The following is a 25,898-nucleotide window of genomic DNA, read 5'->3' on the forward strand; positions in this document are numbered from 1 at the left end:
ATTTTTTTAAAAAAAAGCACTCAGGGGCTGGTGTTAAAGCACTGTGGGTTATGCCGCCACCTGCAGTGCTGGCTTTCCATGTGATAGCATTGGTTTCGGCCCCATCTGCTCCACTTTCAATCCATCTTCCTACTTATGCACCTGGGAAGGCACCAGAAGATGGTCCAAAGACTTGGCCCCCGCTACCCATAGGGAGATCTGGATGACCTCCCGGCTTCAGCATCGGCCTGAGTCCTGGCCGTTGTGGCCATTTGGGGAATGCAATCAGTGGATGGAAGACCTCTCCCTGTCTCTCTTTTTCAAATAATTTTTTTTTTTTAATCTTTTAAAGCCGTCAACATTCAAACAACAAAACGTGCAGTTGGGGTGGGTGTAATACAGCAGGTTAAGGCACCACTTGGGCTGCCCACTTGATGTCCATATCAGAGTGCTGATTCGAGGCCCAGCTGCTCTGCTTCTGGTCCAGCTCTTTGCTAATATGCTGAGCAGCAGCAGATGGCGGCTTGAGTACTTGATTCTTGCCACGCGCCTGGGGAACAAACGATTTCCTGGCTGCTAGCTTCAGCCTGGCCAGTCCCCAGGTATTTCAGGCATTTGGGGGTGAACCGGCACTGGAGGATTCGCCTTGACCTTGGCCCTGGCCTCGCATGACCTTGTCTGATACTCACGTGAACCTGAAGTTTGTTGTGTAGCATAGGCAGAACTAAGGCTCTTCATTTTCTTGTTCTGATTTTTAGAGTGAGGCCTTTGGTGTTGTCCTGGAATGGGTCCCTATCTTAACATTCTTCAACAGTCTGTTGACGCTTTCACTCACCGTTCTCCTTTCTTAACTTGCACTCTTACTGTACTTTTTATAGAAAACCGAGAACCAGAAAGTAATGCAGAGAGCAAAACTGAAATAGATCTAAGAATAAATCCAAGAGAAGATGAGGAAGAACTTCTTTTAGACTTTGATTTTAAAGACCTAAATAAACAGAATAAGAGATCTAGCTCTGCAAATTGATAAATTCAGTGTAATTTGAATTAAAATTCCTGTGAAGCCAGACTTAATAAATTTTATTTATATGGGTGTGCAAAGGGCCAGCTTTGTGTGCCTTTGTAAGTCCTCATTAGTAGACCGTGGAGTGGTTAAGTAATTTAGTATGTAAATGCAGAGACTGGGATGGTCACAACGGCTGGGCTAGAGCTTGTGACCTAGATGAGAAATTAAAATCGAACAGCTTTTAAAATCCTGGTGGTGAAAACATTGTCTCCTCATTAGGGGCTTCATAGGAATTTTATTAAAACTTAAATTACCTGTGGTACTTCTTAGAGTCCTTGAAAGTTCTAAAATCACTTTGTGGGTTGGGAGCTGAGAAGTGTTACCTATAACTTGGTTTGCCGATCAAATGAACACGTTTGGTTTATTGAAAGTGAAATTTTCTTGTCAAAGTTAAAGCTCTGTTTATCTTTTAAATGCTACTGTTTTGTGTAGAAAAATAACTTCTAAACTTTAAGGAACTTTTTTTGGATTAACTTGTAATGCTTGCACATTTTCATGGGGTATTTCAGCACATTTCTTCCTGTTTGGAGTCTTAGGCTCCTCTCTTCTGGTTCTTTACAAAATACCCAGTGTGTGCTTATGAGCAGCTCTCCAGTATCACAGAGGGTTTCAGTTCAACTCACACCTGGTGTGTAGATGAATCTGTGTACCTCGTATTTTTCAGGTTTCTGATAAGAAAAAGCTTAAGCCGAGAGCATTATTGTGTCTGGATGTAGTAAATGCCCTCTATGTCAAAGATATGAAAAGTGCTGAAGTTCAGAGCCGTCCCACCACTTAGCGCCACCAGAACACCCCCCTACACACACACATGAAATTTAAATGAAGGTATAAGAAAAGAATAAAAAAGAAAATGTGAATACTACGTATATAGCTTAGCTGGCTACCAGAAATTTGAATTTTGTCTAGGAATTTGTTTCACCAGTGCTTTATCTTTTTTTTTTTTTTTAAGATTTACTTATTTGAAAGGCAGAGTTACAGAGAGGCAGAGACAGAGTAGAGGTCTTCTATCCGCTAGTTCACTCCCCAGATGGCCACAACAGTGGGAGCGGTGCTGATCTGAAGCCAGGAGCCTGGAGCTGCTTCCAGGTCTCCCTCGTGGGTGCAGGGGCCCAAGGACTCAGGCCATCTACCACTTTGCCAGGCCAAGCAGAGAGCTGGATTGGAAGCACTGCAGGCAGCGGCTTTACCCGCTGTGCCAGAGGGCCGGCCCCATCCAGTGCTTTATTTCTGTTGTAGCTACTGATTGAGACAGACATTGTCGTCTGCACAATTGCTCTGGGTTTCCCTCTGCAGGGTTTCCTGAACTTCTCAGGTGTCCTAGTTTTCTAGGACATGAGGAAAACCAGGGATCACATCGATACGACCCCTGATCTCGTGGAGTTTATGCTCCGTAAAGGAGAGACAGATGCTAAGCAGGGAAGTTCAGGCAAGCACATAGCACTGATTTTGAAACTGCGGTGTGTTCTTGGAAAGACACTGTGAGAAGGTGAAATTTCAGCTGGGACTGGAATGCCAGCAGGGAGTGGCTACATGAATTGAAGATCAGAGCAAAGATCATTTTAGGCATTGGAACAGTCAGTGCACAGACCTGGGCAGGCTTTGCAGGTTTGTGTTTAAGAAATGGGAAGGGCCGGCGCCGTGGCTTAACAGGCTAATCCTCCACCTTGCGGCACCAGCACACCGGGTTCTAGTCCCGGTTGGGGTGCCGGATTCTATCCCGGTTGCCCCTCTTCCAGGCCAGCTCTCTGCTGTGGCCCGGGAGTGCAGTGGAGGATGGCCCAAGTCCTTGGGCCCTGCATCCGCATGGGAGACCGGGAGAAGCACCTAGCTCCTGCCTTAGGATCAGCGCGGTGCGCCGGCTGCAGCGGCCATTGGAGGGTGAACCAGCGGCAAAAAGGAAGACCTTTCTCTCTGTCTCTCTCTCTCTCTCACTATCCACTCTGCCTGTCTTTAAAAAAAAAAAAAAAAAAAAAAAAAAAGGAAGGCCCTTGTGTGTAAGAGGTAGAAAGAAGCTAAAATGTAGAGAGGGGACTGTGGTGCACAATGAGCTAGGAGAGGAAATACATTAGTGATCCCACCGATACATACCTTGTTTGAATGGATATCTCCAAATGCATATGTTTGGGTGGCTGCAGAAGAGAGGAGAGTGACTGGCAGCATTCTTTGCCCAGCTGCCTCCGTGTAAAATCTACTGTTTGAGGCCCAAGCCTGGACGTGCCCTGAACATTTGCTGTCATGCTGTTCCTGGCCAAGTCCTTAGGGTATTGGTTGTTTGGTGTGATCACTTTTTTTTTTTTTTTTAAAGAGATTTATTTATTTAAAAAGCAGAGTGACACAGAAGGGAAGAGGGGAGAGAGAGAGTCCAAGCTCTTCCATCTGCCGGTTCACTCCCAAAATGTCCTCAACAGCCAGGATGGGACCAGGCCAAAGCCAGGTCCCTCATGTGGTTGCAGGGCCCCAAGCGCTTGGGCCATCTTCTGCTGCTTTCCTAGGTGCATTAGCAGGGAGCAGGGTTGGAAATGGAGCAGCCGGGACTTGAGCTGGCACCTGATGCTGACTTTGCAGGCAGTGGCTTTATCCTCGACACCACAGTGCCGGCCCTGGTCTCCTCACAGTTTTCAGCACAGTAATGAAGCCAACCTCCTCATTCTTCCCAATGAAGAAATTGTAACTGCTTACACGTTCTTTTGCACTCTGCTTTCCCCAGTGTCAGGGTTGTTCCTGGTGACTTACTACTGTCTGTGGTTGTGTTGTAAATTCCGTGGCGATTTTTGTTCCTTCTGTCTCCTAACAGGAGCTCCCTGAGAGCAGAGACGGACCCTCTCTGTTCCATTCCCAGCCACTTTCGTAGTGCCTGGCATAGAGCAGACGCTCGGTGAATATGTGAATGAGGAGGCCCATCCATTTATGCGGATAGAAACACCCACAGGTTTTTAGAAATTACGGATGTCATCGGTTCTTCTCGCACAGGAAGCCTGGGATGCCCTCCCCTTGGTTGGCTCTTGTTGGCATGTCAGGCTGCTGGGTGTTACATTTCAGAGAGGCGTTTTCTGACCGCTGAACAGAGAATTCACTTCTGCCACCCCTGTGAGCCTTCGCTCTGGTTACTGAAAGAACGCCACAGTAACTTACTATTGTAGTGGTGCCCACAGCCGGAAATCCTCTCCCCGAGTGTGAGCCCATGTAAGCAGAGACCGTCTGTATCCTCCAAGTGCCCGGTCCCGGTGCCTAGCATGGTGCCTGGCTCTTCTGGCTGCCTACCCACTCTTTGTTCAGTGCATAGATTTGATAGAAGAGTTTCTGGACATTAGAAATCTGAACTCTGGGGCAAGTAGTGTTTCTGGTGAAGCCTCAGAATGGCAAAAAGTTCTCAGAGAACGTTGAGTATGTGTCTTTTTTTTTTTTTTTTTTGACAGGCAGAGTGGATAGTGAGAGACAGAGAAAGATCTTCCTTTTTGCCGTTGGTTCACCCTCCAATGGCCGCTGTGGCCGGCGCAGCTCGCTGATCCAAAGCCAGGAGCCAGGTGCTTCTCCTGGTCTCCCATGCGGGTGCAGGGCCCAAGCACTTGGGCCATCCTCCACTGCCTTCCCGGGCCAGAGCAGAGAGCTGGCCTGGAAGAGGGGCAACTGGGATAGAATCCGGCGCCCCGACCGGGACTAGAACCCGGTATGCCGGCACTGTAAAGCAGAGGATTAGCCTGTTAAGCCACGGAGCCGGCCGAGTATGTGTCTTGACAAGGCCAAGAGGAGCAGCATCAGCAGTCATGGTTCTGGGGCTTGTTCTCGCTCCTCATTGCCGGACGCGCAGGAGTAACGCACAGTGGTTGAAGACTCCTCTTTGAGGTGGGAAGACTCAGGAGGCTGGGAAGGGAAATGCAGTTTAAGTTGAGAGCTACACAGCTGTAAAATGTTAATAGTAATTTCCCGGTGATGGGATTTGAGGTAATTATAAATTTCTTAATGCATAAAACGACAAAACTCTTTGCAATCTGCAGGTATTAACTTTTTTTTTTTCTAATAATAGTATTGGGCTGGTGCCATGGCTCACTAGGCTAATCCTCCGCCTGCGGTGCTGGCACCCTGGGTTCTAGTCCCGATTGCTCCTCTTCCAGTCCAGCTCTCTGCTGTGGTCTGGGAGTGCAGTGGAGGTGGCCCTGCACCCACATGGGAGACCAGGAGGAAGCACCTGGCTCCTGGCTTCAGGTCGGCGCAGCGCACCAGCTGCAATGCACTGGCCATAGTGGCCACTTGGGGGGTGAACCAACAGAAGTAAGATCTTTCTCTCTCTCTCTCTCTCACTGTCTAACTCTGCCTGTAAAAAAAAAAAAATAGTATTGTAAAAAGAAAAGTGATACAAAAATATTAAGGAGCATGGCACTTCTAAAACCAATGTTATAAATAACTGATCCTATAAATAAATTAACCAAATGTCTTAAATTTTATAAGTAAGGCACCAATTGGAGAATTTTGTCATCCAGTCACAGAGCCAGCTGGGGGCATAGCGAGGGCCGGGACCCAGTCCATAGACTGACATGAAAGCCCTTTGCTGTGCCGTGGAGGTGCCAGGCCCTACTCCATGGCAGCGAGTCGGCTCTGTTGGTGGACATCTCCCAGGTGGCGGGAGCCTCACCGGGGCTCTAGCTCGCCTGGCATCAAATGGCACTGCCTGTGAGCCCTCGAGCTGAGTGGCATGCAAATGCACTAAGTGTCTATAAGTAGGTACTGGATCCACCCCCGTTGTCATGAAAGTGGCCACAGTTCGCCAGCCAACGTTAACACCGCTGTTGGATTTGAGTGTTGTGACTGCATTATTTCCTGGGACATATGATTGACAGTGCTCTACCACAATACTACTGGATAAAAATCTTAAAAGCTGGATAGCACTAAGGAAGCATTTTAGCTGAAAATGTCTGATTTGTGCAGCTGGCATTGTGGTGCAGGGGGTTAAACCGCCACTGGCGACACTGGCATCCCATGTAGCTGTGCGAGTTAGAGTCCTGGCTGCTCCACTTCGATCCAGCTCCCTGCTAATGCATCTGAGAAGCCATTGAAAGATGGCCCAAGTCCATGGGCCCCTGTCGCCCACATGGGAGACCAGGATAGTGTTCCAGGCTCCTGCCTTCAGCCTGACCCAGCCCTGGCTCTTGTGGCCATTTGGGCAGTGGACCAGCAGATGGAAGATCTCTCTGTCTCTCTGTCTCTCTCTCTCTCTCTTTCTCTCTGTCTCTCTCTTTCTCTCTCTGTCTCTCTCTCTCTCTCTCTTTCTCTTTCTCTCTCTCTCTTTTTCTCTTTCTCTCTTTCTCTCTCTTTCTCTTTCTCTATTTCTCTCTTTCTCTATGTAATTCTGCCTTTCAAGTAAATAAATCTGTTTTTTAAAGTTTGATTTATATGCCATAAAAATCTTTTATCAAAAAAGGTCTCTTTTACCTTTTATGTATCTATTAAAATCCCACAGTTTTTTCCATAATTAATCAGAACTAATAAATCTTCAGTGCTCCAAAAATGTCTTATTGGATCACCTTTTCCAAAAAATGTCAAGGGCTGGCATTGTGGCATAGCAGGTACAGCGACCACTGCTGGTGATGCAGGTAGCCTATACGGGCACAAGTTTGTGTCCCAGGTGCTCCACTACCAATCCCAGGTTCCTGCTGATGGCCTGGAAAAAAGCAGAAGGTGGTCAAGTGCTCGGCCCCTGCCATACACGTGGGAGTCCTGGGTGAAGCTACTGGCCTCAGCCCTGCCCTGCCCTGCCCTGCCCTGGCTGTTGCTGCCATCTGAGAAGTGAACCAGTGAAAGGAAGCTCTCTTGCTCTCTTGCTCTTTCTGGATTTTAAATAAATTTTTTTTAAGAAAAAAGAAGAGAGAGTGAATAGTTAGCATTTATTGTTTGGGACGTCAGGTTAAGTGTTTTACAAATATTGATTTATTTAATCTTCCCTAAACCTCCTGTAATAAATCAGTGTTTTCCAACTTTTTCTTTTTTGGCTACAACTCAAGCTAATGGGTTTTATGTTATGACTACTGGCAAACATCTTTACTATGATGAGCAGTAGCTCCATGGGTTAGCATGAGCAGTACAGTACACTCTGCTGTTTTTAAGTGTTGGTTTCAGTCCACTGAACACTCCAAACCCGCTAGCACATTGCGGTTCTTCAGGAAAAGACGTTGTGCTTTATTGTTCCCATTTTACAGGTAAGAAAACCGACAAGCAAAGTGCCTGCATGTCACAGCTACCAAGCTGTAGAACTAGAATTTGAATCGGGAGCCTGCATTCTGGAAGAGGGTTTTCTGGATCCTGTAGGAGACGGAGAGGGAGGAGACAGGGTAGAAATGTCTAATTGGCATTTTTTTATTAAGCAGTTCTGTATGGAGGTGGGTGTTTGGGGTAGTTTGGGATGCCTGTGTCCCGTGTAGGAGTGTCTGGTTCGAGTCCTGGCTCCCCTCCCAGTTCTGTCCTCCTGTGCCATCCTGGGAGCCAGCACGTGGTCACTCAGGTAGTTGGGTGCCTTCCACTCTTGGGAGACTCGGACTGAGTTTCCAGCTCCCGGCTTCAGTCTTGCCAAACCCTAGCCATCATAGACATTTAAGGAGGGAGCAAGCAGGTGGATGACCTCCGTCTGTCTTTCTGTTACTCTGCTTCTTGAGTAGGGAAGTTTTAAATTATAATCTGTGTGACTTTGAGGCAAAGCTCTCCTCGACCTCATTTAAAATCTTTCACCTTCTCACTGATACTTGAAACGTAGTTTGGTTTTGGAGATTGACACCAGCCTGGAGACTGGAGCCAGGGCAGAGCAGAGGCTGAGGCCTGCCTCGTCTGGGTAACACCTTAGGCAGTGAGTTGTGTATGTTCAGGGAACGCTGCTGAGTCCCCTGCCTTGGTCAGGGCGCTGGCCTGGGTGCAAGGATCCAGCCTGCACGTTTTCTGTGAGCTCATAGCCCCCTGCTCTGAAAGGAGCTTGTTGTGTTCACAGATGCGGCTTCAGGAGGGCAGGTTCTGTCCCAGTGGGCCCACGGAACACCTGGCACGGTTCAGCCTCTACCTGCTGATCGCTGGCAGATGGCCAGGGTGTCAATGATTTACACCTGCTTGCAAAAGCGTAAATAAATGAAACAGTTGATAGGAAGAAACTGCCTCATCAAGTGACAGCCACGTGCACAGTTTGCCGTGTTTGCCGCAGTCAGTTTCCTTGGTCCTGTGAATTGAGGACATTGAGCAGTCATCTGCAGGACCCATTTTCTCTTCCACTAGACCAAGTGTGACACCTTGCTGTCGAATTCCTCAGCCCTTGGGAAGCCAAGGCGGGACAAGTCTGTCTCCCTTCCCATTTCTCCAAACCAGTAGCTGTCTAGCAAATACCTCTGACTCATAAGAAGCCCTCTGTCTATCCCAAAGGGACCCGTCCTTCCCTACCTGTTAGAAACATCTGGGTGGGCGGTGTCAGCTCACACCTCCAGAGAGCCCATATGTGGGCATCTAGTATCTACGTACAGGTATAATGTGTGTGTAAATACAAACGCACTTCAACAAGTTGATGGGAAAAGGGATTCAAAAACAGAAGTTTATTTTGGTGCAAAAACTTTATGGAATCTGTGCATAGTTCTTTAATAATAGATAATTTCCATGAACTTTTTGAAGACTCCTTGTTTTAGGGAGAGGCAGAGAAAGGCTTGGTGGCAAGTTAATAATGCAAGCGGGAAGTACATTTAAGACGGGGTTTCTCTCTCAAACATACTAGGGGAACTGGAGGGAAGGAAGGTAGATATCACATATTTAGAGATGGGCATCGCAAGACAGGACGCTGTGTGGAGAAAACACTTACTGGCCTGAATTTCACCACAAGATACAGAGTGAAAAAGTAAGCAAGAGAAAGAAATATGTGAAAGTAAGCATCGTGGGAGTTGGTAATACACACAGTTGTGTTCTGTGTGCCCTCTCATTGGCAATCTGCGTTAACTTAGCATTTGTAATGTGGGGCCTGCTAATTGATGTAGTTGGTGAGATCTGCAGTCCTTATACCCTGTTTGTCTTTCTGTTGATAGGCTTTCTTTGCTTTATGGAAATCTTACTAAAAAGGAAGTTACTATAGTCTCCCCCTGCTGGATTTGCCTGGTAGAACCAGAAATTTTAGGTTACTTGGTATATTTTTTTCATGTTATTTGTTTTTTTAAATCCTGTTAACACAGACATCACATAAACTTTGCCGTCTTAACCCTGTTTCGGCGTGCATCTCGGTGCTATTCAGTACTGCTGCTAGCGAGCGGTGTTGTGCGTTTCGTAGCCCCATCAGGACTGCCTGCGCTCACCTTGTGCCTCTCTGACCTCCTTCCCGGCAGCCTCCCTGAGCAGCCTTCTGATCACGCCCTTCCCGTCTCCAAGCTCCTCCACGTCCTCCTCCAGCAGCTACCAGCGCCGCTGGCTCCGAAGTCAGACGACGAGCCTGGAGAACGGCATCGTCCCACGGAGGTGAGTTAGTCCCCTCCTGCCCGGGGAGCACTGTCGGCAGTCAGCGAAACCGGCAGGCCAGCTGTATTCCTTCGCCATCCGTGGGAAGAGCCAGTGTTGATTGGCTTCGGCTTAGCCTGAAAGCTTCCAAGTTGGACGTTCTAAGGGAAAAATAAAGGCTTGCATTGTTCTTGTTGGTTTGGGAGGCGCTGTGAGTATCTGGGTAGTTGCGCCATGTGTAAGCTAGATTCATTGTTGTTTGCAATTGTGTGCTAAATTGGGTCCCTTCCCTTGGCAGGGAGCCCCCTTTTAGGAAACAAAGGGTAGGGGGATATATCTCTTCCCTTGCTACCATGAACCTGTGTGGTATGTGGAAATGCTTGTGGTTAAGGGTGCATGACGTACTCTGTGAAACGTAAATGGTTGGACTAACAGACATGAATATGATAAGGCATCAAGGTATTTTCTGCCTGAATTTCATCTGATTTGGAGCTGTAAAGTTCAGTTGTGTGTGGCATATGCGTTTGATGCTACATCAGTAGCTTCCGCTTCCTGCTACTGAAAGACTTCAGAGGGAATTCTTATGCATTCCTAACAGACACTCACATGGCAGGGCAGGGGTGTGACGTGGTGGTCGGGTCACAGCTGGCTCAAGTCGCGGCTCCTCTGCTCTCCACCCAACTTCTTGTTCATTTGCACCCTGGGAATCAGCAGATGATGGCTCAAGTCGTTGGGTCCCTGCCACTGCTGTGGGAGACCAAGCTTGAGTTCTGGCCCAGCCCTGGCTGCGTTGTGAACCAACAGGTGGAAGATTGCTCTCTGTCTCTGTGTATGTCTCTTTTTCTCTCCGTCTTCAACTTTTCAGTACATTGAGTAGTGATCGCCATGTGTAGGGATCTGTGAGGGTGTGAGGATGGTTCAGCTGAAGGCTGTGGACCGGCAGGAGAGCGATGGACTCACAGGTGGTAGTGTGAGGATACCACGTGGTACGTGCCCTCACGGGGAGGTAGTAAGTGCTCTGAGAGTCAGAGGAGGGAAAAGACGTTCACAATGAGGAGCGTGGGAAGGAAGGCACTGAACGGTCACGCTGGGAGTGAGAGGTCGGTCAGGGCGTGTGGAAAGCACGGGTCAGACTGCGTTCCTGTCTTCCGTGGTTCTCACAGTCTCGGCGAGCTAGATGGAAGCACAGGTTAGAGTTGCGTCACTCACCCGGGAGCTGCTTCTCGGTTGGTGGACTGCAAGTGGAAGATTAAGAGATTGGAATCTGGTGTGAGGACAAGGCCTACCTCAGCCACTTGGACGTGTGCGACAGAACAAGTTAACCCGGATTCCAGCTGTTGCCTTCCCTGATATGAGGACAGTACTGCTGCCAGCCTCGGAGCGTGGTTGGGCAGGTTCAGGAAGACAAAGCAAGGCAAGTGGTTCGTTGGCCCCTTGACACGGGATGTGGTGGGTGAGATGCTGGCCAGCCTGGCTGACAGATGTGGACTGCTGACGTGGTCACCGCCCCTGCAGCTGTCCGGACTGCCAGCACCCTCGCTCTTACGGTGGCTCCTGTGATGGGAAGAGATGGGCCTGGAGCTCTTCCCCTGTAGGTATCTTCTCTCCACTGCAAGTACTTTTTTTACCCCTTCACGTTTAAATCCAAAATCGAAGCACTTTCCCTAGCCTGTTCCTCCAGAATTCTTCAAAACTCTAATTTGAATTAGACCTGGCATTGGGAATTAATAAACCTCTTGTGCACTTGTGCTTAAAAGTATCTTTACATTCTAAAAGCCCATGAATGTACTCGGCCAGGCTATGTAATTTTCAGATAAGGAACAAAATAGAAAATGCAGGCCCCCTTATTCAAAAAGCAAGAAAAGGTAGTAAAATGCAGAACTTTTTCTTTAAAAATATTTCACTCATAAAATGTAAGAGATGATGACAGATGAATATCAACATAAGCGCATAAGCTCCAGAAGTATTTCTGTGCCATACTTTAATGTAAGTAAATAGCTCATGTGTTACCTTGAATCATCGTAAGATTTTTCTGGCTTGCTTTAAGTCATCAAACTTTGTACTTTTAGCAATTCTTTAAGTCATCAAACTTTGTACTTTTAGCAACCTGGCTTTCAGTCAATACAATCGAAAATGACATTAGTCACTCCTAGTAAATGCAAGGTGGCAAATAATTCTGGACTTGGAGAAGGACCTTTTTGCTTTATAGGCTGTGATGTCATTGATTCTGAAACTTTTTTTTTTAAAGTTTTATTTATTTATTTATTTGAAAGTCAGAGTTACACAGAGAGAGAAGAGGCAGAGAGAGAGAGAGAGAGAGTCTTCCATCCTCTGGTTCACTCCCCAATTGGCTGCAATGGCCGGAGCTGCACCGATCTGAAGCCAGGAACCAGGAGCTTCCTCCAAGTCTCCCAAACGGGTGCAGGGTCCCAAGCACTTGGGCCATCCTCCACTGCTTTCCCAGGCCACAGCAGAGAGCTGGATTGGAAGTGGAGCAGCCGGGTCTCGAACTGGCGCCCATATGGGATGCTGGTGCTTCAGGCCAGGGCATTAACCCATTATGCCTCAGCACCGGCCCCAATTCTGATAAACTTTAAAAATACAAATTTTGGTACATTGACGTTAGGTAACTCTTACCCAAGAGTTTTTCTAAAAACATTGAATTCTTCACATAAATCCATTCTGTGTAAGCCTGAATTTAAATTTAGGTCTACATTTACGTAAAGCTGTTTTAATGCTTCCTCTGACATTTTCTGTAAATGGTGAAGATCTTAACCAGAAACTGAAAACGTCCTCGTGAGTTGTATGCAGTTCAGAATGCCTGCTTGTGTATTCTGTCACTGGGCCTTCCGTTTGGAAGCCTTATTATTAAATTGTTAATTTGAAGCTTCGTATGAAAATAGTGTGTGTTTTTCTGTCTAGATCATCAATCGCTAATTTCTATGCCAAGTGAACATTGGCTTTGCAATGTCCTAACAGTTTCAAAACCAGAGATTATGAACTCCTGGGAGAATTCCAGTCATTCCCTCCTATGTTTTATTGCAGTATCCATATGTAGGCTTTTATTTTGTGGTATTTTCCTGGCGGGATAAATATCTGCGCAGGCTCCACAGGGACAGGCTCCAGTGATGGATGCCCTTCCCACGCCTCCATCCTTTCCCCCTCCCGCTGCTGTGGTCACTGTCACAGCTGTCACAGCCATTAGTCTGGGTCACAGTCTTGCTTCCTTGAGGTCTTGTGACATTCCAGTCTGCCCCAGACACGTGGGTGTGTGTCATTCTTCGTCTGGGTTGTATGCCCTTGGGCCTGAGCCCGCCCCTGTGCAAACGGCCGCCTGCCACCCTCACTGCTCGTGTGCGTTGTGCATGCTTCATGCTCCCTTGAGACTTCACTTGGAGCACACGAGCTCAGTGGTCAAGATGTGAGGTTTCAAGATGGCGATTGCAAAGCGTTGAACCAGGTCCCGGGCGCCTCTCAGAGCAGGGCCATGTATGGGCAGGGTCGCATGCCCAGGAAGCCAGCTGCCAGTACCATCTCGCTGACCACTGAGGCTATAAGCATAGCAGATATTTAGAACTGACCCCTGTACCTGCAGAGGTCCTTGCATTTGAAGAAGGTTGCAGTTGATCAGTCCCTTTTGACAGCTGTGTGGGTGGGAAAATTAGTCTCTTATGCTGGAGACAGGAGAACAGTCGGTACCAAAAATTAGGATTGCTTGAGGCTTTGAGAGAAAATTCATAGCAATTAGGAAACTTCCTTCCCCAGAGGTTAAGGTAGTCAGGGATGCTATTCACAGTCCTTAACAATTGGCGCCTCACTGAGCTTCGGGACCCCCTTGCTGTGCCAGGTGTTAAGCACTGATTCCAGATGGAGACTGGGCTTGGGATGTAACAGCTGGTACAGGGATACTACCTGTAGGCAGAGAAGTCTCAGGGATTCTGTCGCTTATTGAAGCTAAGGGAGTAAAGCATGTCTCCTTCCAGTCTGTGGATTCGAATTATTCATTTCATCTTTTAAAATTTTTTAAAATGTATTTGAACTGTGGAGTTGCACAGAGAATGGAAGATATCTTCCACACACTGGGTCACTCCCCAAATGGCCTCAACTGTCGGGGCTGGGCCAGGCAGGAGCCAGGAGCCTGGAACTCCATCCCGGTCTCCCACATGGGTGGCAGGAGCCCAAGCACTCAGGCTGTCATCTGCTGCCCTCCCAGGTCATTACCAGGGATTTGGATTGGAAGTAGAGCAGCCAGGACTCGAATCCAGCTGACGTCTCAGTCTGGGCCTTAACCCATTGCACTACAACGCTGGCCCCAGGTTTGAATTATTAAATGAACTAACCATATAACATTAATGCTAGGCTATTCTTTGACCCACAAAAATGGCAGTTTGGTGTGATTCCATAGAGTACACAGAATTCAGGTCGAAGTTCAAAGCTGACATAATCAGCAGTTCAACTAAGCAGTCCTGATGCCAATTTTCAATTATTGAGGCACACTTAAATCATCAGTTTTTGCTTTGTTTATGATCTTGAAGTACGTACACTGTACATAAATACCCATTCATCAGTATCAACCAAATTCTATTTGATTTCTCTAAAAGGGAAAAAAAAAAATCAAGTGTGTAACTGGTCTTTGCTTGAATGGGAGGACTGTTGGCTGGTGTGATTGCCTCCAGCCCCTCCCCCCGTGCTCCAGCTGTCAAACTCATCAGGTGGCGTGAGTACCCCCAGATGCATCAGATGTGGGGTAGGAGACTGGTTGTTCCCAGTGTGCAAGAGATGAGCCCAGGCTAGAAGATAGAAGCCCTGGGTTCTGACTCCTCCGTGGTTGCTAGGAAACTCTGTTCCCATGGCGGTTGGCAGTGTGCCTCAGTTTCTGCATTTGCAGAACAGCCTGTGTACTTACCTAGTGCCCTGGGGTTAAGATACGAGGGAATATTTTTGGAAACATTCTCAATCATCCTTTCGTTGTGGAACAATTTTTAAACTATAGTTACGATCCCACAGGGCCTGATCCAGGTCTGCCGAGTAAAGCCAAGTCGCTGTGGCATTTGGTCAAGAGGGTTACGTAGCCCAGCAGGCAAGGCTGCTCGCCGGGCTGTAGCTGTGCAGGTGTTCAGAAGTTCGGTAGGTGGTGTAGCTGCTCGCCGGGCTGTAGCTGTGCAGGTGTTTCAGAAGTTCGGTAGGTGGTGTAGCTGCTCGCCGGGCTGTAGCTGTGCAGGTGTTTCAGAAGTTCGGTAGGTGGTGTAGCTGCTCGCCGGGCTGTAGCTGTGCAGGTGTTTCAGAAGTTCGGTAGGTGGTGTAGCTGCTCGCCGGGCTGTAGCTGTGCAGGTGTTTCAGAAGTTCGGTAGGTGGTGTAGCTGCTCGCCGGGCTGTAGCTGTGCAGGTGTTTCAGAAGTTCGGTAGGTGGCCCTCTCTGCTATGTGAAGATTGAGGACAGCGTTGACTGTTACCTAAAGGGAAGAGAGGAAGACGAGGAGGAAAGCCGCGTACGGTTCAGTATGGATTAGAACTTGATTATTAAAGGCCAGATGGGCCTGAAGCTGCGTGGACTGGTACAGTCACTCCTTGAGAGCAAGAAGGAAACTAGGAGATGCCAGACACGGAGGAAGAGGTTACAGTGAGTCTTGTCGGAGAAGCCCAGATGACTTTCCCGTCCTGCAGGCAAACAGCGTCCTAGATCACATACTTTGGAAAAGAGGAGGGAGCATCGTGGGCAAAGTGCGATTCTAGGAGAGCCTCACGAGGGTGTCCTGGTGCTGAGGACCCGGGCAGTTCTCGGAGAAGGCGGTTGATGGTTGGTAGTGACGTGTAGCATGTACAGCAGCACGTGGCGATCACGGGCATGCCGGTGGCTTGGCTGGACGGAGCGGCTTTCCCTGCGGTGTCAGCCGGACCTTCCCGGTGTCTCCAGGAGCTGGCCTGTGACGTGCGTCTGAGGTTGGGGCAGGTAGATTTCCTGGCTGTCAGATTTTCTGTGTGGTGCAGTTAATAAAGTTTGGTTGCATTTGAAATCACAGGAGACCATGGACTGTGAGTAGACCATAGAGAGGTTTAAGACCAAGGGTGGGAGGGGCAGCTGCCTCAAGTTCTGCTCCGTGTAAGTTACGTCAAGGTGTGATCTGGGGTAAGGAGAATGGAGGAAGCGGGGCCCTGCCGTATCTGGCAAAGGCTCCGAACAGTGGAGTCGGAAAGAGGAAATGTGTTGTCTTAGGTGCTGGGCGCCAGGGAAGGCGCTTTCATTCGCTATGTTTTGTCCTCTGTTTCGGTGTCTTCATAGGAAAAACAATTATTTTATTTCTACTCTTGTGGTAGCGCTGGTGGCTTTTCACAATAATTAACAAGATACGGGATTAGGCTGACCTTACGAGGCTTATCCCTTAAGGCAAATGAGTTTATAATGAGAATTTATTGGCTCCGTGGCTGTCTGATCACAGAGGCGGCATCTCTCAAAGAATCCGGTTTTTTGAGGCCATGACTGTAACTTTGGATTTCCCAGAGGGCTTGGTGGATCTCAAGGCTTACTCCGTATGTAGAGGAGTCAGTTCACGGAGCAGTTTTAATTTCCCTTAGGAAAATAACCCTAGAAGTACCGGTACATGTTCCCATGTGACGCCCGTTACAGAGCACTCGGTGAGCTCTTGCCTCTTCCGACGTTCTCCTCTGTTGGTATCTATCAAGCAAAAACGGGGGGCCTGGGTTCTGAATGAAGACGTATTTCACACCCCTTTCTAACCACCATGCTAGTGGCATAAAGTGATCCGGGGAGAGGGCCGAGAGCCTACAGAGGGGACCTTTAAATGCCTGCTGCTCTTGATGTCCATTTCCTTTCGCGTCACAATAATGCTGTGTGGCATCCTCCTGCATTTCTCACGACTGTAGGAGAGGGGGTGGATAAACCCCTGGTTAAGACCCTCTGTCAGATGAGCTCTCTGAGCGTGTCCCCTGCGGTACAGTTTACGTTCAGTGGACACACTGCTGCACGACGGCTTCTCAAACGTACTTTTCCTCCAGGTCAACAGATGAGATGTTCAGCTTGGCTGAAGAGACCTGCAGTTCTAACCCAGCCATGGTTAGGAGGAAGAAAATCGCCGTGAGCATCATCTTTTCCCTGTGTGAGAAAGAAGAGGCGCAGAGGAACTTCCAGGACTTCTTCTTCTCTCATTTCCCCCTGTTTGAATCTCACCTGAACAGGCTCAAGAGTGCCATTGAAAAGGTAGTAAGGTTGTAATCCAGCTTCGGATAAGAAGGGATCCCGGGGCTGTAAGGGCGGTGGCATCTCGGATCACTTCCCCGAGGAGGGCGACTCAGCCACAGAGCGAGAGGCGCTCAGGCGCGACGGGGTTATGGGGCTGCTTTAGGAAGGGGAGCCCCTGCCTTGTATGACCCGAGGCCGCGCTGCCTTGAGTGTTCTTAATTGGTTATGCTGTCCGCTTCCACAGAGGAGGCCCAGTCTGTAATGTCTGCTCGGGGAGGAACCTGGCTTTCTTCTCTTCCCTGCAGGCCATGATCTCCTGTAGGAAGATCGCCGAGTCCACCCTGCGGGTCCAGTTTTACGTCAGTCGCCTGATGGAAGCTCTGGGAGAGTTCAGGTAACGTGACAAAGGCTGGCGCATCCACTGGGGAAACTGAGCTGCAGCAGCATGGCCGCCATGTGTCCAGGGGTACGAGGAGACCCAGACTAGGAAGACTGGGGCTGGGGATTGACCACTGGTAGTCACTTCTCTGGCTCCACCCTTCCAACTGGACACAGAGCAAAGGAAGCCACATTTGAAGTAACCCAGTACTGACTAATGCCCACCACTGCCCGAGCCTGGAATGATTGTTAGGATGAGTGGAGAAAATTAATACCCAGCCACTGTCCCTTGTAAGTTCATGACGTCATTCTCCTGAAACCGTAGGGGTAAGCGCCATCACGCTCATTTTACGGAGGTGGAAACCCGAGCCCAGTGATGCTTGGCCAAAGCGTGGATGCAGAGATGTTACCTGTCACACAGACAGATGTCCCCGTTTGCCAGGACAGTCCTGGTTGTGTCCTCTCCCAAGTGCCCTGTTCTGCACAGTGAATTACACAGTCGCCCCAGAGCGTCCTCATTAGGCAGTTTCCAAGGGATGGTCGTTGCACCCTGCAAGTTGGTTTTCTGGAGCCCTTGCTCCTGGTGCCTGGGTGGAAAAAGGACCCGCTGTGGGTGGCAGGTGGGAGTCTCACCCCCCACGCTGGGCTGGGGTTGCTGCAGCACATGTTTAGGGCCGGTTTCTCCATGGGGGCTGGAGTCCCATGGGTCAAACCGTTGCTGCATAGCTGAGAGAGAAGCAGATTTTGCAATTCATGGAATGTTAGAACAGTTTTGTAATGGGTAAGGTATACACTGGTGAACTCTGTAATGCCACTGGAGTGAAATCGCCACCCAGCTTGGAACCCTGGGTTATGTATAAAGCACTGAAGCAACAGGTTAGCCATCATCTGGCAGTTGTTAAATCATACATTTGAGGAATAAAGTGAAGTTGTGCTTTTTGCCGGCAACCTGATGACCAGTCAACCTTCTGTGCTTGGTGGGGGCAGCACTGGATTTGCCTGCCGTTCTGTAGTCCGAGTAGAAGCCGGCTTGTGCTTGCAGACTGGGCAACTTGTTTAATGGAAGCATTGATTTTCCAGAGGTCAGGAAACTGGAAGTACAGGAACCAGAAAGCCTCACGGTGCACACAGACAGGCCTTGCTCTCTTTTCAACAATCAGCCTAGAATTAAGTGTTACCATTTAGAACCCTCACGTTTCGGTGAACGAATCCAGTGCCGTGGATCTGTGCCTGTCATTGCTGCCTAATTCAGCAATGCTCTGTTTCCAGGAAAGGCAGGATTCTGCCATGTCCTACTCTTTCATGCACACGGAAGGTCAAGTCCGAGTCTCTCGTATATCTCGATTCTGGCAGACGTAGCGCAGGTCTGATGTAATATAGGTTCAGAAGTACAGTGACCTTTACCCAGAGGAGATCTTTCGCTAAGTTAGTGTATACTTTGGAAAAATAGCTATCAGTCATATGGCTCGGCACAAAGCCTTCTGTGCCAGGCAGTGAGACCTGTATTCTCATCCTGATCTTGTCATTTAGTACTTGTCTTATGCAAGTGACCCAGCCTCTAGACCTTGATATATGGTATAGTAAAGAAGAGCTATTTGTATAGTCTGAGAGAACCAGAGCATTAGCCAGAAATCGGGAGAACTGAGTTGCTTTTGGTTATACTTCGAATTACAGCATACATGAGAGTGCTTCAGAGAGGTTGACAGCCTAGCAGTAAGATGCTGGCTAGGACACCTTCATCGTCCTTTGGAATGCCTGGGTTCAACTCCAGGCTCCAGCTCCTGACTCCAGCTTCCTGTTAACACAGACTCTGGGAGACAGTGGTTCCTGCCACACACATGGGACACCTGGATTGAGTTCCTGGATCCTGACTTTGGCTCCCCAGCCCTTGTGAGCATTTGGGAAGGGGACCAGTGAATGAGAGCTCTGTCTCGTTGCGTCTCAAACTAGAAAGTTTAAAAAAACAAAGTTTGTGGACAAATGGAATTTAAAAATAAGTGGACTCTGGTGCAAAAAAAATTTACGAAATTCACGCACACAAGGAATCTTCAGAATTTCATGGAAATGTATATTATGAAAAAAGCTATACATGGATTTCAATTCTTTTGCACCAAAATAAATTTAACTTTTAATTCCATTTGTCTGTGAACTACTCAGAATACCCTTACACTTTGTTTTTCTGTTTATTTCTTTACTGTAACAATGGTTGTAAATTCTGACACAAGGCGTTGTGAAAATAAGTTTTTTTTAATGATTTTTTTCTGTCAGAGGTTGGCATACTTTTTTGGTAAAGGGTATCTGCTGTAATTACTCAACTTTTCCATTGTCCAGCAAAAACAGCTATAGACAGTCTATGAATGAATGATTGTCATTGTGCTCCAATGAAACTTCATTTACATAAATGGTCATGGAGAGATTGGGCCTGTGGGCTATAGTTTGCCAGTCTCTGTTATATATACACTGTTGGAATACCTAAAGACTGTAGATCCAAATTATCATTTTCTCCTTTATTCTTTTATATCAAGAGTAATGAGAAGGCCTTGTGACAGTTTAGTATACCCTGTGTCTTTCTCTTCCACAGAGGGACTATCTGGAACCTATATTCTGTCCCAAGGATAGCTGAACCCGTGTGGCTTACCATGATGTCCAGCACTTTGGAAAAAACCCAACTCTGCCAGCGCTTTCTCAAGGAGTTTACACTGCTGATAGAACAGATCAACAAAAACCAGTAAGCGACAGCTCTCTGGAGACTTGGGTGCAAACTCTGTAGCTGGCGTATTTGCGGCACAGAACGTGCTGCTTCCTGTGCTGATCTGGTTTTGTTGTTGTCCTGCCTTTCCCAGGTTCTTTGCTGCCTTGCTGACTGCCGTGTTAACCTACCACCTGGCCTGGGTCCCGACTGTCATGCCCGTTGACCACCCTCCCATCAAAGCCTTCTCGGAGAAACGCACTTCTCAGTCGGTGAACATGCTGGCCAAAACACACCCCTACAATCCTCTCTGGGCGCAGCTGGGTTCGTAGTAGTTAAACCTCTCAGGGGAATATATGGGAGGGAATTGAAAAATGCTACAGTTCATAATTTATTCTGGCCCTCTAACCCACTAATTCCAAGGTTGTCATTGGGCACACAGGGAGGGGGAGGATGGCCTGTGGATTCTAATTGCAAGGCTGCCACCTTCCTCTCCCTTCTCCTCCTGCCTGCTTTGTTCTGATCCTTTAAAATGGTATAGGTAAACTGGGTTCTTCCATGGCATAGTGGCTGTTCACCCCAGAGCAGGGTTTCTCAACCTTGGCACTATTAACATTTTGGACCTGCTAATTCCTGTGTTGGTGGAGTTGTGGAAGGTCAGCAAGGGAGAGCTGTCTTGTGCATTACGGAGCATGTAGCCACATCCCTGCCCCTGTGTTCACTAGATGCCGGGAGACCCTTTCTGCCCAAAGCTGTAACAGTCAAAAATGTCTCCAGATACTGCCATGAGTCTCCCAGGTCGGGGGGGGGGGGGCACTCCCTGGTTGAGAACAACTGACCTGGGGGATGGATCAGACGGGGGAAAAGGAGAGAAAAAAGAAAGTAACACACCAGAATTTGATCACTTTTTTTTTTTTTGGATATGTTGCTGTATATATATATTTTTTTAACTTTTATTTGATGAATATAAATTTCCAAAGTACAGCTCATGGGTTACAATGGCTTCCCCCTCCCAAAACTTCCCTCCCACCCACAACCCTCCCCTTTCCCGCTCCCTCTCCCCTTCCAATCACATCATGATTCATTTTCAATTCTCTTTATATACAAAAGATCAGTTTAGTATAAATTAGGTAACAATTTCAAAAGTTTGCCCCCATATACCAACACAAAGTGAAAAAAAAATACTGTTGGAGTACTAGTTATAGCATTAAATAAGAGTGTACAGCACATTAAAGGCAGAGATCCTACATATTATTTTTAAAAATTAATTAATTTTCTATGCCATTTCCAATTTAACACCAGGTTGTTTTTTTTTTTTCATTTCCAATTATCTTTATATACAGGAGATCGATTCAGTATATAATTAGTAAAGATCTCATCAGTTTGTACCCACGCAGAAACACAAAGTGTAAAAATACTGTTTCAGTACTAGTTATAGCATCACTGCACATTAGACAACACATTAAGGACAGATCCCACATGAGATGTAAGTACACAGTGACTCCTGTTGCTGTATCTGTATCTGATCACCTTTTTAATTTTACCATAGATCAGAAATATGATCTTTCTGTGCACTGTGTCTTGTGATTATTGGTGACGTTCATTTCCTGTAAGTTTGTACTTAGGCATGGTTATGATAAGGAATCTTGTGCCTGGCGTGTTTGGTTAGAGTTTGGGACTTGTGAGACGGGGGTGTTGTGTTTGGGTTCATGTTGAGGAGTCCTGGATGCCAGGACCTCTCGCTCATCAGACATTAGAGTAAACTTGCACACTCGGCGCTGTCCCGTTTCTGTGCTAGGTTCCAGGCTGAGGAGTTCAGCCACATGTACTGTGTAGCCTGGGAAGCCAGCTGCTCAGTGGAGGAGGTGGATCTGTATTCCCGTGATCTCCAAACGTCCTGATTCCTGCTTTGGTCAGAGTGTTCAGGAAGGTACAGGAGAGAGACCCAGTGATGCAGAGGTGAAGAGCAGGGGTTTCAGAGCCCACCCACCTGTATTTCAGTCCCCAGGGGCCTGTGACGTCTGCTGCCCAGTGCTTCCCCGGGGTCTGGAGAGGATTTACGTAGTGGTCACTGTGGGGTAAATGAGTTAAGGCACCTTTGGCATGGTGGTTGCTGCTGCAGATCCTGCAGGGGGCACTAGCTCTAGTGAGGGGACTTTGGGAGGCCTACTCGAGGAAGTGGACATGACATTTTCTTGAAAGAGAAGTGTAGACTGGGCGAGACAGCGCAAACCTTAGAAAACACGTTGTAGTAATAAACAGAAGCTGACACCATGCGCCAAGCACTGTCTGAAGTGTTCTAGACTCTCCTTCCCGTCCTAATGCTATTGTCCTCATTTTATAGCAATAAAGAAATTGTCTTGTCCTCCTGCCCTTGGTCATGAGATGGATGAAGAAGAGAATACAAGTCTCACAGGGAGTGGGGTGATGGGTGCGTTTTAAGTGAATTTACTGTAGGATTCATAGATATTAAAAGTGGGCTTAGTACAGAAGGTCACCAGGTTCAGAAGAGAGGTGAGCGCCAGTCTAGTTCTGGGTTCTACTGAGGACGACAGAACGTCGTCATTACGGGACAAGAGTCCTGACAAAAGCTAGTGTCCTTTTTTTTTTTTTTTTTTTTTTTTTTAAGATTTATGTATTTGAAAGAGTTACACAGAGAGAGAGAGGTCTTCCATCCACTGGTTCACGGCCGGAGCTGTGCCGATCCGAAGCCAGGGGCCAGGAGCTTCTTCTGGGTCTCCCACGTGTGCACAGGGGCCCAAAGACTTGGGCCATCTTCTACTGCTTTCCCAGGCCATAGCAGGGAGCTGGGTTGGAAGTGGAGCAGCCGGGATTCGAACCAGCACCCAAATGGGATGCAGGCGGTTCAGGCCACGGCGTTAACCCACTGCGCCACAGCGCCGGCCCCGCTAGTGTCCTCCTAAGTGCAGGGAAAGGCACCGAGAGGGAGGAATTGTGATGTTCGCCGCTTCCAGGTCACCCACTTCAGAACAATGCTAAGTAGGCAGTGTGCATTTACTTCCATGAATGTGCTTACACTTAGGCATACTTCTCATTTGAAATTTAATTGAGCTATTAATTTCCTGTGTTGAGCATAACAAGGCAGAACGCGCTTCCCCTGGATTCCCAGTTGTCATTTTTCAGAGGAGACCTTGCATCACTGGAAGTGTTAAGTCTCCTGCCCCCAAAACGGTCCAGCAGGGGTCTGGCTGTCCACAGTAGCCTGAGATGGGGGTGAGGCCCTGGCTCAGGGAAGGCGTGTGATGGCCTTGCAAAGCCAAGTGTGAATGATGGTTGAGTCTCTATTATTACAACAGGTAAAGGGGCGTCAGTGTTGGACAGAGCGTGCACTTGGTTTCATGTTTGTTACAGTGAGTATTTAGCGGGTCGCAGTAAACAGAAGCCATTGGGAGTATACAGTGAGTGATGCAATGTAATTTTCACCCTCAGCAATAGAGTGTGTCTCGCGTTAGCTCAAGGTTTAACTGAGAGCTTCCTTGGACAGGTAGCCCTGCGGTATTCCCAGGGAAGGGAGGGAGAAGCGGGACCCACCGTCCCTTTCACACTCACGTGGGTGCTGCTCAGGAGCTCAGCACCCCTTGTCCTCACCCCACACCTGCCCTGAGGGTTTTCTAGTGTGTGGGTCCTCGTGTGATAGTGGGCTGGGAAGCAATAGGGCCATCAACAAAGCATTTACAAGGTATACCAGCATAGAAAATACCACAGCGACTCCCATGTGTAATTCGTGTGTGAGGTTTTAGTATAAAATGTACAAAGGGTCTTCAAAAAGTTCATGGACAAATAGAATTGAAAGATAAGCTTATTTTGGTGCCGAAAATTTTTGAAGTCTATGTGCAGTCTTTATATATATATATATATATATATATATATATATATATGTATGTATATATATATATATATATATATACTAAGCGTTTTTCATAAACATTTTGAGGTTCCCTTGTGTTTCTTTGGTGTGAGTGTGCGAGCCGGAAAGCCACTGTGTTAACACCACCAGTTGAAGGACTTCTCTGTCGGTCTCTTTCTGACCCAACGATCTCGTGGGTTTGTGGAAATGAAAAGCAATTTTTCTCCTCAAAGAAAGGTTTCGGGACCACCGGCTTAAATTCAGTCTAAAAGCCTGAAATGTCGTCTTCATTGTTTTGTTCAAAAGTTTAAACCGTGTCTTTTTCAGAGTGCACTTGGATTAAAACTGTAAACTGAAAGTCAGTTCTAGGAAAGAAAAAGAGAATTCCCATTTACTCGGGAATTAAACAGCCGCATTCAGCCAGCCCATAGGAGAGGTGGGACAATAAAGGCACAGGAAGTCCAAGTGAGTGGGCTGCAGGGGAAGGCCTCACAATGGGGACCCCACTGGACGGGACAGCTGGGAAGCGCCCCTTTACGCCCCTGGCCCTCGTGCTGACCGCGTCTCCCTGCCTGTGTTCCCTCTTGCTGCTGACGGCTCTGCGCCTCGCGTTTCCTCACCCCTGGTTCGCGTCTGCCGTTGCACTCTGCCATGGCATGTTCCTCCTCTCTGCCTCCGCTATCCCGGCCTCCCCTGCCCTCTGTGAACTCAGGCTGATGCTCCACCTCGTGTACCCCTCTCTCGCTCCCCACCTTCTCCCTTCCCCTGCACGTCCTTCCACTCTGGGTGCCTTGGTTCCCTCCCTGCGTCCTCTTCTGCTTCTCCCTCTGGTCACCATTCTCGCCCTCTCCTCCTGTCCCTCTGGTCCCCGCCTCTGTTCCTCCTCATCTCTGCTCCACCCCGTCCAGCGTCCCTTCCTCAAGCACTCATTATATACCTTCGTTTTACTTCGGTTTTCTCTTTTAAATTTGCATTTTTAAATGGAAGTTTAAAAAATTAACAACAAAGTTTGTCATCTTGACCATGTGTAAGTATACAGTTAAGTAGTGTTGAGCAAACTTCCTTTACTGTGCAACCTTCCTTTTAAGCTGTACTCATGAAAACAAAGGAATCTACTTTAAAAGTGTTAGCTTCATTAGTTCAGAACTATAAAAAAACCAAACCTGCCACGAAGTTCAAGATAAAGGGGCAGGTGCTTAGTGTAGCAGTTAAGATGCCTGCATGCCACACTGGAGTACCTGGGTTCCGTAACCAGCTCCTCTCCTAACCTCAGCTCCCTAATACAGCAGACCCTGGGAGGCAGCAGTAAGGGCTCATAGTGACTGAGCTCTTGCCACCCACTTGGGAGACGGGGGCTGCTTTCCCAGCTCCCAGCCCAGGCCCAGCTCTTACAGGCGTTTGGAGAGAGAACCAGCAGTTGTGCTCTCGCTCACTCACTTCCTCTCTCTCAAAATTTATAAGTGTATTTAAAATTTAAGATCTTCAAAGCTTTAATATTGTTATATTTGTTTAAAGATTTTTTTTATTGATTTTGAAAGAGTTAGAGACACAGAGAGAGATTGATCTTCCATCCACTGGTTCACTCCCTGAATGGCTGCAGTGGCCAGGGCTGGGCCAGGACAAAGTCAGGAGCCAGGAGCTTCATCCGGGTCTCCCGTGTGGGTGATAGGGGCCCAAACACTTGGGCCATCTTCTGCCTCTTTTTCCAAGCCATTAGCAGGGAGCTGGATTGGAAGTGGAGCAACGTGGACATGAACTGGTACCCAGATGAGATGCCGATGTTGGAGGTTGCAGCTTGACCAGCTACACCTCAAGTTGGTCCCTGTAGTCTATTGTTATAATGATGCTTTACTTTAAAGTTTGGCTCTAAGTAATAATACTGTTTTTATACACTTTGCTCTTACTGCTTTATACAGATTAAGTTATTATAGATTGTATTTTTCATAACCTTCCCTGTTACACTCATCTCCATTTACTCCTTGGTTATTAAAATGTGCACTACTGAAAGTTAACGCCTTGCTGATAAACAGTGTGGTCATTCTGCGTGGCCTTGCCTCTGGGGTGGTTAGACCGTTTTTGGGATATGTAGTGTCTCTTGTGTAGTGACCTGGAAAGTGAGTTAATAAAAGCGTCTCCTGGATTCCTGAAATGGTGATATCCAGCAGCAACAGGCAGTTACAAGCCAAGGTAGCAACAGCAGGGAGCTCTTGGCCAGAGGAGTTTTCTCAGACAAGAGCCCCGGCATCCTACTGCGGTTCTGAGGTCCCCGTGAGCTGTAGGT

General features: G+C 47.8%; 1 protein-coding gene across 3 annotated transcripts in view; it reads left to right on the forward strand.

The window, feature by feature from the left end:
- FNIP2 (folliculin interacting protein 2) overlaps window positions 1–25,898 on the forward strand; it is a 138,766-nt gene that overhangs the window by 81,635 nt on the left and 31,233 nt on the right. For all 3 annotated transcript variants that reach the window (XM_062199351.1, XM_062199352.1, XM_062199350.1), the window contains 5 exons: window positions 9,376–9,505; window positions 16,499–16,700; window positions 16,988–17,076; window positions 19,642–19,788; window positions 19,904–20,073. In XM_062199351.1, the coding sequence (XP_062055335.1) occupies window positions 9,376–9,505; window positions 16,499–16,700; window positions 16,988–17,076; window positions 19,642–19,788; window positions 19,904–20,073 (738 nt within the window). The remainder of the gene's footprint in view (window positions 1–9,375; window positions 9,506–16,498; window positions 16,701–16,987; window positions 17,077–19,641; window positions 19,789–19,903; window positions 20,074–25,898) is intronic.

This window comes from Lepus europaeus, chromosome 8 (genome assembly GCF_033115175.1).
Source record: "Lepus europaeus isolate LE1 chromosome 8, mLepTim1.pri, whole genome shotgun sequence".
NCBI classification, from domain to species: Eukaryota; Metazoa; Chordata; class Mammalia; order Lagomorpha; family Leporidae; genus Lepus; species Lepus europaeus.